The 14,550-nt window shown below is 33.1% G+C and overlaps 1 protein-coding gene across 7 annotated transcripts in view; it reads left to right on the top strand.

Annotated features, from left to right (window-relative positions):
* Positions 1-13,103, top strand: part of LOC106064746 (set1/Ash2 histone methyltransferase complex subunit ASH2-like) — a 51,006-nt gene extending 37,903 nt beyond the window's left edge. For all 7 annotated transcript variants that reach the window (XM_013223358.2, XM_056019935.1, XM_056019931.1 and 4 more), the window contains exons 14-17: positions 10,833-10,925; positions 11,729-11,827; positions 12,541-12,600; positions 12,854-13,103. In XM_013223358.2, coding sequence (XP_013078812.1) covers positions 10,833-10,925; positions 11,729-11,827; positions 12,541-12,600; positions 12,854-12,949 — 348 coding nt within the window. In that variant the 3' untranslated portion in view covers positions 12,950-13,103. The remainder of the gene's footprint in view (positions 1-10,832; positions 10,926-11,728; positions 11,828-12,540; positions 12,601-12,853) is intronic.
* Positions 13,104-14,550: the final 1,447 nt, after the last annotated feature.

Raw genomic sequence — 14,550 nt, 5'->3', positions numbered from 1 at the left:
TGGTTTAGTTTCTATGGCAACCTAGTGCTTGTTAATTCAACTCCTATCTTCCTTGTCTATTTCACTTGCCCAAATGTGACTATCTGTCATGTCATTAATACTTAGTTGTATTGTATGCAGCGCTGGCCTCAAGAATGCCACGTCCAATCATTTTCTACGACAGCGGTATCCCCCCCCCCCCCTTTTTCCACACCAATTTGTCAAGTAAGGTTTAGTTTCAGTGTTTTATTTACAGAAGCAATCAGTGACCTCCACTTTATTGCAAGCTTCGTCCGACAGCTCGGTCAATATGTTTGGAAGAGATAATGGGCGAAGCCATTACTGCAGCGTTGGTACGCAGTAAGTGCAATCACTCACGCACATGTGGGTAGACATTGCGCGACCTCTCTCACACGCACACGCACTCCGGCTGGCCCTTAAGTGAAACACATGTATTAGAAGTGAAACACATGCATTAGAAGTGAAACACGTCCATTAGAAGTGAAACACGTCCATTAGAAGTGAAACACATGCATTAGAAGTGAAACACATGCATTAGAAGTGAAACACATGCATTAGAAGTGAAACACATGCATTAGAAGTGAAACACATCCATTAGAAGTGAAACACATTCATTAGAAGTGAAACACATGCATTAGAAGTGAAACACATGCATTAGAAGTGAAACACGTCCATTAGAAGTGAAACACATTCATTAGAAGTGAAACACATCCATTAGAAGTGAAACACATTCATTAGAAGTGAAACACATCCATAAGAAGTGAAACACATCCATTAGAAGTGAAACACATCCATTAGAAGTGAAACACGTCCATTAGAAGTGAAACACATGCATTAGAAGTGAAACACATGCATTAGAAGTGAAACACATGCATTTGAAGTGAAACACATCCATTAGAAGTGAAACACATCCATTTGAAGTGAAACACATGCATTAGAAGTGAAATACATGTATTAGAAGTGAAACACGTCCATTAGAAGTGAAACACATCCATTAGAAGTGAAACACATGCATTAGAAGTGAAACACATGCATTAGAAGTGAAACACATGCATTAGAAGTGAAACACATGCATTAGAAGTGAAACACATCCATTAGAAGTGAAACACATCCATTAGAAGTGAAACACATCCATTAGAAGTGAAACACATGCATTAGAAGTGAAACACATCCATTAGAAGTGAAACACATGCATTAGAAGTGAAACACATCCATTAGAAGTGAAACACATGCATTAGAAGTGAAACACATCCATTTGAAGTGAAACACATGCATTAGAAGTGAAACACATGTATTAGAAGTGAAACACATCCATTAGAAGTGAAACATACACACACCTACATTAGAATGTTATCAGCTTTAGATTTCAATTGCTCATTCTTGTTTCACACCTTCCAACTCTGAGAGATTTGTTTCCTTTCCTTGGGAACATTCTGATACGCTTAGCTCTCAAAATAAAACAACCTACACACAAAAAAGACGCTTTTGAAAATCCAATGTCACCATCAATGTCTATCTAGAACCATTGTTTAAAACAAGATGAAACAAAAGTAGTTCTTCTAAATGAAGAGGTATCTGTTCATTGACACAGTATATAATAGCAATTGGATGAAACACAATATAATGACTTCAATCTCCTCGATATTAATTGGAGCCAGTTACTATAAACGTTAGGTGTATAGGAAACAAAACGCTCAAAGAGAACGCACAAGTCTTGACTGAATGGTGTCAAGATACTCAAGGAAAAACAAGTTTGTGAAACTAAATGTGCACTACAGTTTCAACTTTGTCTTAATGCCATGAGAGTAGCCCTGATGTCTTTCACTGGACACGGCCCAAGTCTTTCATTCTGATCATTGTGGTCATATATTTTGTCTTGTTTTCACCACTGCTCCAGTCCTCCCTTATATGTGCGGGATGATCAAGAGTAGGACGACTTTGTGCTTCTTTCTAGATTTCTATTTTGTTTATAAGCAGCTCAATATTGACAGACTGGAAGTGTATTTAGTTTACAAAGTATCGATTAGAAACACATATTGTTCAATCTAACTGCCGGCTCTCTATACAACATGAGTTAGTATTGATTCTTACTGCCTTGATCAGCGGATTTTCATTTCCAAGAAATTTTTTTTATTTTTTATGTTTTTTCATTAAACAAAAGAGACCCAACACATGACGTAATTGTGTAACTTTGGACATACAGTTTGAGGCATCAAAGATAGACTGGTGATAATTCATTGCACACAAAAATAGCAACAAAAAAAAAATCAATATGAAAATAGTTCAGCCTCATAGTTGTCATTTGTGAAAACTTCAAAAAGTTATAAAATGGATATATACTGGTATAGATATAAATATAGTATATATAAGTATAATAGATACAAATAGATGTTTGTGTTTATTTTGTTTAAAGTATAATATTAAAACTTGTTCTCAAAAAATCATTCTAGCTGTCATGGGTGTATCTCTAAAATATCGAGTGTAAGCTTTTTTGTAAAAAAAAAAAAAAAAAAAAAAAAGAAATATTCTAGAAACAAAACGTGCATGACTAAAACCCAACACCAAACAAAACGTGCATGACTAAAAGCCACCACCAAACAAAACGTGCATGACTAAAACCCAACACCAAACAAAACGTGCATGACTTAAACCCAACACCAAACAAAACGTGCATGACTTAAACCCACCACCAAACAAAACGTGCATGACTAAAACCCACCACCAAACAAAACGTGCATGACTAAAACCCACCACCAAACAAAACGTGCATGACTTAAACCCAACAACAAACAAAACGTGCATGACTAAAACCCACCACCAAACAAAACATGCATGACTAAAACCCAACACCAAACAAAACGTGCATGACTAAAACCCACCACCAAACAAAACGTGCATGACTAAAACCCAACACCAAACAAAACGTGCATGACTAAAACCCACCACCAAACAAAACGTGCATGACTAAAACCCAACACCAAACAAAACGTGCATGACTAAAACCCAACACCAAACAAAACGTGCATGACTAAAACCCAACACCAAACAAAACGTGCATGACTAAAACCCAACACCAAACAAAAGAACATGATGATGCACGTAACACTTGCTGATATATATGATATGCTATCTACGTGCTGATATATATGATATGCTATCTACGTGCTGATATATATGATATGCTATCTACGTGCTGATATATATGATATGCTATCTACGTGCTGATATATATGATATGCTATCTACGTCTACACTTTGGGAGGGAGGCTGAAGGGGGTCTCGGGCTCGAGTATCTGTGAAGCTTTTGGGATTTTGAATTTCTGGATTTGTAGGACACCCCCGAGTCCATTCAATTCTGCGGGTACCTGACATTAGGTGGGTAAAGTCAAGACAGTTGGTCATTGTGCTGACCACTTGACAGGCTTGTTATTTGTTGGCTTAGGAAACATATGGCCTTTACATCATATGCTCTTTAGATCACAAGGTCTGAAAGGGATACTTTACTTTACTTAGTATAACACACATACACACAGAATTATTATTTGCAGTCTAGTGTTTAATTTTTTATTTGCTGCAAAGCAGGCTAACAGAATATTCTTAGAAAAAAAAAGGTATTTTGTGATTGTGTATTATGTCTTTTTTAGTAACTGGACACTGTAGAGGCGTTAATTCTATAGAAAATTATAACAGATTATGAGTTTTTTTTTTTTTTTAATTTTGAACGACCAACATTTTTATCTTAAAATAAAAGAAAGAAACAAATTAAAAGTGAACTTCCTAACCTTAGTGGTACTGGTACAAATGGAAGCAATGAATTTTTAGCGGCCCCCGTAAGGGGAAAAAGCCGCTATTAGGTTTGTGCAAAATGTCCGTCTGTCACACTCAGATCTCGAAAACTAGAAGAGATATGAAAAATATTATTTCATCATTAAATCCGGCTTGAAAAGTTTAGGTGCAACGGCTACTTTTGGTTTTCTAAAAGCAAACCGTTTAATTTATAAAATTAATTATGCAAGCGATTTTTTCATAAAAATACACCAATTCTAAAACAATTACGTAAATGTAAGGGAGGCAATGTTACAATATGCTAACAAAGATGGACAATTTTTGTGTATTTTCAGTATCACTAAGTCAAATATATTTTTAAAATGTACAGGAAATGTTTACAACAAATACAAATAATAGTTAAAGACGTTTTTTCTGGTCAACTAGCTGCTAAAATTAAAAGAATACATTTCTGTTTGTTTATAAAGGCTAATAATGCACTTTGTATGTAAATATCACGCACATTTTTTTAAATGGACTTTTTATGCAGCGATTTTCGTGCAGTAGCGTAACGTCGCAACATGATCAGGTGCTAAACCAATTCCTTAAACTTTTTTTAAAAATCAGATTTTATTTATTTTTTGTTTAGTGCCCCCATCCGAATAAAAGAAGCTTATTTTTGTGCGTTTTGTCTGTTGGTCGGTCTGTCCGTCACGATTAGATTTAAAAAACTAGAACTCTAAAAGCTATTGAAAATCTGATTTACCCTTTAATGTTCCTCCCATAACATCTCAATAGTTTTAAGTATCTAAAATTGATTGTTCCGGATTTTTTTGTGCAAAACTAATCAACGCCAACAAATGTTTGTTTGCTCTTCTAACTTATATTACATTCAATTTCCATGCTTAAACGTTGCAAAAACACATTATCAATAATATGTTGTTCCGTTTTTTATGTAAATAGCATATTAATGCTAAATCATAATCTCTATACTGACTTATATTTCATTAAGTGTAAAAATGTTCCGGATATTGTTTTATAAAACATGAATTATGCCTAATGATTGTTTGAAATCGCATAAGGCTTTTAAAAAAAGTAATTAAGTAGAATTGATTACTGAAAATTACTTTTTAGACATTTAATTTTCTTGTAAAACATAACATAGAAGTTTTGTAATCGATAAAGAAAGTTCCGGATTTTGTTTCTTACAAATCGTCGCCAGAAATTTCCGAATTTATTTAAAAATCTACTAACGCCAAATAATTGTTTGAACTCCCTCTTCTAATTAATAAACAAATAATCTTCTCATTTACGAAATAATGTTTTTACGGATTTTTATGAAAAATATTTTAACTCACTACTCTCTTACAGTACATTTAACTTTATCTTATCTTATATAATACAGACGTTACTTCAAAAAAGAAGATGATTACGTCCTACGCGTCATGCATTTAGTCATGCATATTAACCAATGACTTAAATTCTGCCAAGTCACTGGTTTTCCTGGCTAGCTCAGGCAACCCATTCCATGCTCTAATAGCACTAGGGAAGAAGGAGTATTTGTACAAATTTGTCCTAGCATATGGGACGAGGAATGTGCCTTTGTCTTTGTGTCTTTCAGAGTATTTTATTAAATTTTGTTTTTGTATTTGAAGATTATGGTTCAGTGTTTTATGTATTATTGCTACTTTACTTTTGAGCCTTCTGTCCTGAAGGCTTTCAAAATTTAGTGATTTTAATAAAGGTGTTACTCTAGTCAAATGTGAATATTCGTTTGTTATGAATCGCACTGCTCTATTTTGTGTCTGTTCTAGTTTCTTAATGTTTTCTTGAGTTGAGGGGTCCCAAACAGAGGATGCATATTCTATTATTGGCCTAACCAAGGTTAAATAACATTTTAGTTTTATGTTCTTATTTGATTTATAGAAATTTCTTTTAATAAATCCTAATGCTTTGTTTGATTTTTTTGTAGTTTCATCAATATGTGGATTCCATGACAGTTTTTCATTTATTATAACACCTAGGTATTTTGCATTTTTAGTCTGTGTTACTGGTTTGCCATGAATAAGATAAGTGGAATTAATTTGTTTCAGTTTTTTTGTTACTCTTAACAACTGACATTTTTCTGGGTGGAAAGACATGCTCCAATTTGATTCCCATTTCTGTAATTCATCTAATTCTCTTTGTAAAATATCTGTGTCTTGTGTTGTTTTTATTGTTCTATATATTATGCAATCGTCTGCAAATAATCTGACTTTTGTTCCTGAAGTAATGCAATTTGGTAAATCATTTATGTAAATTAAAAATAGTAGTGGACCCAAGACTGTTCCTTGAGGTACACCTGAGTTTACTGTTATTGGTGTTGATTTAGAGCCATTTATTATTACAGTTTGTTCTCTCCCTATCAGAAAGTCTTTAATCCACTGATGCAGTGGACCATTAATGCCGAAATATTTTAATTTTTTAAGCAAACTATGGTGGTGAACTTTGTCAAAAGCCTTAGAAAAATCTAGTAAGATAGCATCTATTTGTTCACTATTATCTAAACCTTTTGAAAAATCATCAATTAGTCCTATTAGTTGTGTTTCACATGATCTATATTTCCTAAAGCCATGTTGGTATGGTGTGAGGACATTATGTTTGTCTAAGTGGTTTATGATGTTGCTACATATTATGTGTTCTAGGATTTTACATGTGATGCTGGTAAGTGATACTGGTCTGTAGTTTCCTGGGTCAGATTTTTCTCCTTTTTTAAATAGGGGGGTGACATTAGCTTCTTTCCAGTCCTTTGGTACTCTGCCCTGGTTAAGTGAAGCCTGAAAGAGTATTTTGAACACTGGAGCTAGCTCATTACTTAGTTCTTTGAGTAATCTAGCTGGAATACCATCAGGTCCAGAAGCTTTATTTGGTTTGGTGTTGGCTAATAGTTTTTGAATTCCATTTTCTTGTACTACTATATCTTCTATGTTGTCTACTTGGTTCAAATTCAGTAATATGTCTTTGTCTCCTGGGGCTGAGAATGCTGATGCAAAGTATTTGTTTAGAATGTTTGCTTTAGTTTCATTATCATTATGTATTATGTTATGTTCATCTTTTAATGGCGCTACGCCTGTTGTTTCCATTTTCTTAGACTTAATGTATGACCATAGGTTTTTGTTGTTGTCTTTAGATATTACATTGTTTATGTATTCACTCTGCAGCTGTCTGCTTACTTTTTGGGTTAAGTGTTTAATTTTTATATACTTTTTGTAAACTCTTTCTGCATTAGTTTCTTTAAATTTTCTATATAGGTTTTCCTTCTGTTTACAAAGCTTCTTTAGTCTATTATTAAACCAGCATTTATTTATTTTGTTTGATGTGTATTTAGTTGGTATTTGATTTTCTATAATGCTTTTAAGATGGTTTTTAATGAAATTCCAGAGGTCATCGACTGGTTGGTTAATGTCTTTTTCTAATAAGAATGTTTGTTGAAAGTTTAATGCAGCTTGGTGTAGTTGTGTTAGGTTACATTTATTCCAGAGTAAGATTTTTCTTTTGGGTTTTATATTGGCTACTGCTTTTATCTGACTGTGTATTTTTATGATCTCATGGTCTGATAGACCAGGGATAATATCATAATCAACTACTAATCCAGGTCTGTTGGTTAAGAAGAGATCTAATGTGTTGTTTAATCTAGTTGGCTTTTTAATGATTTGATCTAAACTTAGGTTGTGTAAAGTTTCTATGAAAAGCTCATTTATGTCCTTAAGGTTTTGGTGTTTATCTATGGTTAGTGTTTTCCAATTTATATCAGGTAGGTTGAAATCACCCATAATCCAAAAAACTGCATTTTTATTTGTCTCTTTAAGTGTCGTAATCTGATTACATAGTTCCTGCATGTATTCTAAACTAGAATTTGGTGGTCTGTAAATGCTGCCTATTATTAGGGATGTTGAGGTGGTATTAATTTTACAAAATGTTGATTCTATATTTTTTGAGTTAGGTAAGGTAATTTCTTCTGCTATAAGAGTGTTTTTTATTGCTAAAAGAACTCCTCCATGATTATCAGCCCTATCTTTTCTAAAAATTTCATAATTACTATTGAAAATTTCTGCATTATAAATTTCAGGATGTAGCCAAGTTTCTGTGCCTGCAATTATGTCTGGTTTCTCACATTCTAATAAAATTTCTAAATCTGCTGTTTTGTTCCTAATGCTTTGAAAATTTATTATTAAGGTTTTAAGGTATTTTGGTGTTACTTCTTTAGTAGGTTTGTTTAGTGAGGCTGTTGTATTAATTTTAGTAGATTTAGGTTTAACAGGAGTGGATCTGGCTAGTGGTTGGTGAGTTTGGTTTGGGATGGTGTTTAGGATGTTGTATGGGTTAGAAGTGTCTGCATCAAAGGAATCAAACAGTCCTGATGTAAACTGAGGTAACCCACACGGTACACAGTGCCATGATGCATCTTTGTTGCCTAAGGCATAATACACAGGTGTATTCATATGGAGACATGATGCATGGTACCATTCATCGCAGGTGTCACATTGAATGGCTTTCTGTTTCATGGTGCATACTTTTTTGCAGATGTTGCATCTATCTTTAGATCTTAGAACTTTCTACCTAAAACATTAAAAAATCTAATTATCGTTAATATTATGTTCCGATTTTTAAGGAAAACAGAATCCAAACACCAAAGTAAGGTATGAAAATCTCTCCACGTGGCTGTAGTACATCTAATTTTTATACGAGACCATCCAAAAAATTTAATTAACGGTATTACATTTATCTGAAATTCTCTTTTTCTTTTACTATTTATACAAACATCCGGAACAATCTATTATATAAACTTTTCAATTGTGTTCATACCTAAAAATTATTGCGATGTTTTGAAACGTAAAATAAAGGTTAATCAATTTTTAATAACTTTTAGTTGTTTTTTTATATCAAGATAACGGACAGACCGACTGACAGACAAAACGCAAAAACAATGTGGCTTTGATCCTTTTTAAATAATATCTATTAGAACTCAGTGCACCAATGTCTATGAACCCTCGTTAAATATCTCGTGTAAATAAAGACATTTTTTTTTATGGTACCGGTACTAGCCTATTGTGAGGTAATGGATTTTTTTTCTTTGACGTCATATGAATGGACTCTTTAAATGTAATGTTAAAAGAACGCACTCGGTGCACCAATGTCTATTAACCCTCGAAAAAATTGCTTGTATTAATGAAAACATATTTTAGTCTAACTATGCCGTGTGACGTAGTGTTTTTTTTCCTTTGACGTCACATGGAATGAATTCTTTAAATGAAATGCTACAAGAACGCACTCGGTGCACCAATGTCTATGAACACTCGAGAAATGGCTCGTGTTGATAAAGGTGATTTTTAGTCTAGCTAGGCCTTGTGACGTAGTGTTTTATTTTTCCTTTGACGTCATATGGAATGAATTCTTTAAATGAAATGCTAAAAGAACGCACTCGGTGCACCAATGTCTATGAACACTCGATAAAAGGCTCGTAATGATGAAGGCGATTTTTATTCTAGCTAGGCCGTGTGACGTAGTGTTTTTTTTCCTTTGACGTCATATGGAATGAATTCTTTAAATGAAATGCTTAAAGAACGCACTCGGTGCACCAAAGTCTATGAACACTCGATAAATGGCTCTTATAGATGAAGGCGATTTTTAGTCTAGCTAGGCCGTGTGACGTAGTGTTTTTTTTTCCCTCTGACGTTATATGGAATTAATTCTTCAAATGAAATGAAAAAAGAACTCGGTATAGTAATGTTTATTAAGCCTCGTTATGTGACTCGCGTTTAAAAAAGGAATGATATCTTGATTTAGATCTAATCTAGATTTTTAAAACTAGATCTAGATTTTTATTACAGTATATCTAGATCTGGATTTATATTCTAATTAAAATTATTTTAGAGTCTAGATCTAGAATTTCTAGATCTAGTTTAGACTCAAATAGACTAGATTAAGATGTAGAATTTCAATTTCTAAACTTAAAGTGTAAAAAAAAAGTGTAGATTTTCATTTCCAAACGTTTTGATCAATATTGTAATGTTTTAATATACTAAAACTAATCTACTTTTTTTTATTAAATTTAAATTTAAATTTAAGGCAAATGAATCTTTGAAACATTATTTCTTTTGACCATCGGATGTCTGCCTGGTCGTGCGGTTTGCGCGCTGGACTGTCGTTCAGATTTATGGATGGCCCAGGGTTCAAACCCTGCCCGCTCCCATCCCCCGTCGTCCTGCGGGAGGTTTGGACTAGGAAGTAATTATCTTCAACTCTGAAGAAACATCCGAAACGTGTAAAACATTTTACATCAAAATTAAATCACCTCTTGAATATTATTTGCGAATATGCAGATCCGACAGGGATCCGACTTCGACGGGAGCCGCCTCTGAGTTTGTGTAACACAAACTCTCTTTGTAATCTTGTTTTGTTTAGTTTAGATGAGAAATAGTTGTGTGATGTTCTAGCTTTTTTTTTTTTTTTTTTATTGCTTTCCTACTCTACTCCCTTTAATCATCACTTCATCCAAATGTGTTAAGAGACATGGCTTATATTTTGATGTATTATACATGACCTACTAATTTGAATGAACAAATTATTTTTACAATCTGTTCTCAATACTTCAATGCCTACTTAATGACCAGAGTGTTTTCCACTGTGCCTTAACACTTCTAGTTAAATGCTAAGTCTGTTATTCATTCTTATAGTGACAAATTTTAACTATATCTTAAGCTACTTTCAAATACAAAACCTATATTAAATGACATTAAAAAAATTAGTTGTTTTTTTTTTAAAGCCAATCTTAGTTTACATTATCATGAGTGTCTAATAGTTATCTATACTTTAAATGAATGACAACAAAACTTTCAATTTTGGAAAATAAAAATGCATGTAACAATCCCCACTGATCATTTGCTGTAGAGATCACATAACTCATTTCTCCATATTAAAGCTGTAAAGCTGAGGTCATCTTTTGTTGTTGTCAATCTTGTAATAAGCAAAGTGCTTGTACATCAGTGTTTCTCTAATCTTTATTGAATGTGATCTGTTTGTTTCAGCCTCTAGTCAAGTTTAAAAGTCACCTTTACTTTGAAGATAAGGATAATGTGAGTGAAACAGAGAAAACTCTTAAGCCAGCCAAAGGAAGTAAGGTGAGTTAGTTTACTATTACTTTACTTTTGTTGTCAAGACGATGTCATAGCCAGCACATTTCCTAAGCTATAAGCATGTCATGTCAGGTAAGCCTGGTCTGGTGACTTTTGACCTGAGTTTGTGACTGGAATCTTCATTACAAAATACTGCTACATTGCCATAATGATTTGTGACACTTAAAGATACAGTCAATCTGTGGTCTACAGTGTTTTGTAAAGTTAGATTTGTTTTGTGACAAATTACTGATCAGTCACACAGTAACATATTAGTAAATGTCTCATTAGTCCAGATGGCTCAAATGACTGCAATCCACAAATTTAGGTTATTTTTTTTTTCCCCTTCCACATCATTTCCCATTCTTGCTCCCACGAGGTTAAATGTGAATTGGTTTTTGCTAATGCTTATTTGTATAGACCCCCTGCTTTCAGAATTAAGAACACTTGAGAATGGTTCTCTTTCACTGCACTTTAATCACTTGGAAAATGTTTTTAAAGTACCACAAAATACTCTGTCAGAGCTTCATGTCATTTGATGTTATCTGTAAGGAATTTCAGAAGTCAGACCACACTTTCAACTACTTAAAGTATATAGGTATAAATGAAAGGAAACTGTTGCATTCAACTTTTATTTGAGAAGACATTTCCCAACTGGTTATTGGCTGGATCAGTTTGGGAGGGTTAGAGTCACTTTCCTAAATTCTTGTGATGTGGTGTTTCTTGATTTACTCCTGTAGTTTAACATTTCATATTCTTCATGTACATAAATGGTCAAAGTAATAAGTAATATCTGATGTCCTTCACAGATGATCATGTACAAAAATGGTCAAAGTGCTGGTGTGGCCTTCAGTGATGTGTTTGAAGGACTTTATTATCCAGCTCTATCTCTCTTCAAGAATGCCTCTGTTAGTTTGTATGCTTTTATTTCTTACTTAATAACAACTGAATTAACTTTACTTTTAAAGGATTTAGTTATCATATTAATTGGCTTGGTGATTGATTGATGAAGCTGAAAATAAAGTAACTACTATTTAGCTGCACTGCGTGTCTGAAAAGTTTCTCACCTAATGAAATGTATTTTTTTGTTCAAATTAACTGTGATTTCTCTACATTATCTCCTTTAGATCAATTCACTTTCAAAGTTATGATAACAACTCTCCAAATTGTAGGCGTAGTTAGCATCTTTCCAAACTTAAACTTAGAGATCTGAGATTTGTATCTACCACCATTTTTATAACTTTTGTTATTGTGAAAGACTCAAAAAGCATTCATCTGTTCAATTCACCAATCTTCCACTGAAATAGCTTTAGTCTTTCACTAATATGTCAACCTCATGTATATGGCTCCTTCTGTCTCAAAAGTCAGAGAATTGAGTTAAGGCTACATTTTAGTGTAGGTCATAATGTTTTAAGAACTGTTATTAGATGGCTGAGGAGGTCTTAGCAATTTTTTTAGCACTAAAATGTTTGATAATACAGTGTAAATGAAAGCAAATTTTAGGTGCTGATTAAATGAGGGATGGCTGTAAAAGTTGTTTCTGACTTTGTATTGCAAACTATCTATGTAGAATTTGTACTTTCCGTTATTAATTATGTTTTATTGAATGTTTTCTGTTTAGGTCACAGCTAATTTTGGTCCAAAATTCAAATATCCACCCAAAGGTCTAGACTACAAGGCAGTAAGTATTTCATATGGAATTTTGTAGTCTTCCATTTTTTCTATTTCCCTTGCCAGATGGAGAAAACCGACATAGTTAATTTGTTTCTAACAATGTGAGCCTATTGTATCAAATGTGCACAATTCTTTCTGATAATTTATTTAAATGGTTGGTAGTCCTATGGACTTGAGATTTTTAGTTCCTGTGATAACCTTTAAGTATCATGTACAAATTAGACTATTATGTAGGCTGCTAATGATTCTGTTTCTCACAGATATCTGAAGTTGCTGAACAAGCCCATGTAGACTATGCTCTGGCTGACATTGTTTATCATGTGGAAAATGAGAACAACATACCAGATTTTCTTTGAACTTCATAATGTGTTTGAAAGTCTTGCAGGACATAACTTTTGATGTAAACAAAATTTAGTGTAGACATATTTTTTTTTGGAAAAGAAGATTGAGAAATATTTTGTTTGTAACTGTCATACTTGTTCTGAAATATCACCAGTGTTACTTTTTTTTTTAAATAAAAATTAATTCTATGTATATAAAAAGTGTTGTTTTTTTAAAAATAAATAACAGAAGTTCATTCAAAAGTTATTTAAATTTAGAACCTTAATTTAGAAAAACATAATTTTAACATCTTTAAGCTAGAACATTTTTTATGCCGTACTGTATTTAATATAATAAACAGTGTCATTAAGAAATAAATGAAACAAATATATTTGGCCTTTTGGATAACTTTATATCATAGATCAACTTGAAATGCTAACTCAGCTTTTACATACTATAAGCAGTTCTCTAAATAATTTAGTCTCTTTAACTTCAAATCATAGTCTTGCAGTTGATGCTCATTTCTTTGAAGCTCTAATCTATTAGACTTCTCTGTTGCATGTGCCACTCTTATATGCTGAGAGAAGAAGAGGGTTATCTGCATTAGACCCAACTTGCCCATGACGTGTGTGTGTGTGTGGCTGACTTTCTACTGCAAGGATTGGATTTTATTGTCATCTTTTCAGTTCATAGGAAATGAGAAATGTGCTCATCTTCAGCCAAGAAGGAGGAGATATATATATACCAGAATATTAGGACTTCTGCTTCTTCTTTATTCTACCAGTTACTCTCATTTACAGAATGTGACTTCATAGTGCTTACATTGGAAACTAAACTTTTTGTTTATATTAATGCAAAAATTATTTATTTTAAAACTTTCAATAGCCACCTTCAAAAGATTGACCTAATATTGTACAAACATAAGAGTTAAAAATTATCATTGGAACATGCACATGCGAGTTACAGTGTTAACAAACTTGAAATAGCCTTAATTTCACAAACATGCCTACATTTGTTACAAATTTTGATAAAACTTGAATAAGTAAAATTTTTCAAAGAATTTAGTTGGCTTCTTTTCAGCTATTGTTTATTGAAAAGGAAAAAAAAAATAATTTCCCCACCAACATTGTAATTCCTTCCATATTTGTTTCTACAATGTCATACATCAATCAAAAGAAGTTAAACCAGAGATTCTGGTTAATAGTACCACATCAGAGGGCAATCATTTTGGACCTAATGACAGCTGCTTTGAATACACAAATATTTAGATGGTTTTGGAATGTATTAATTTGGTCTTATTAAGCTGATTAGGATTTCTTTTTCAATATAGTTTTTTAATTTAAAACAATACTAGAAGTCTTGAAACCTAACATTTTAGACTGAAGGGACACAAAATGATGTGATCTATAAAATAATTAGTATTTATAAAAAGCTACTAATTTTATATGAATGTTCTGTATTCTATTCTATGGCCTCCAGTCCTGAAGAGGCTATGAACCATCTAATGGAAATGAGATGAATGCCTGGGCATTAGCTGTGGTCCGAACGATGTCGCCCACACATCAGTTCCCCCCTCTCCACGAAGCTGATGTATCCAAAGGAACAGCAGTGCCGATACAGTTTGGGGTCAGTGGCA

This window comes from Biomphalaria glabrata, chromosome 2 (assembly GCF_947242115.1).
Source record: "Biomphalaria glabrata chromosome 2, xgBioGlab47.1, whole genome shotgun sequence".
Lineage (NCBI taxonomy): Eukaryota > Metazoa > Mollusca > Gastropoda > Planorbidae > Biomphalaria > Biomphalaria glabrata.
This window is presented reverse-complemented; position numbering and strand designations above follow the sequence as displayed.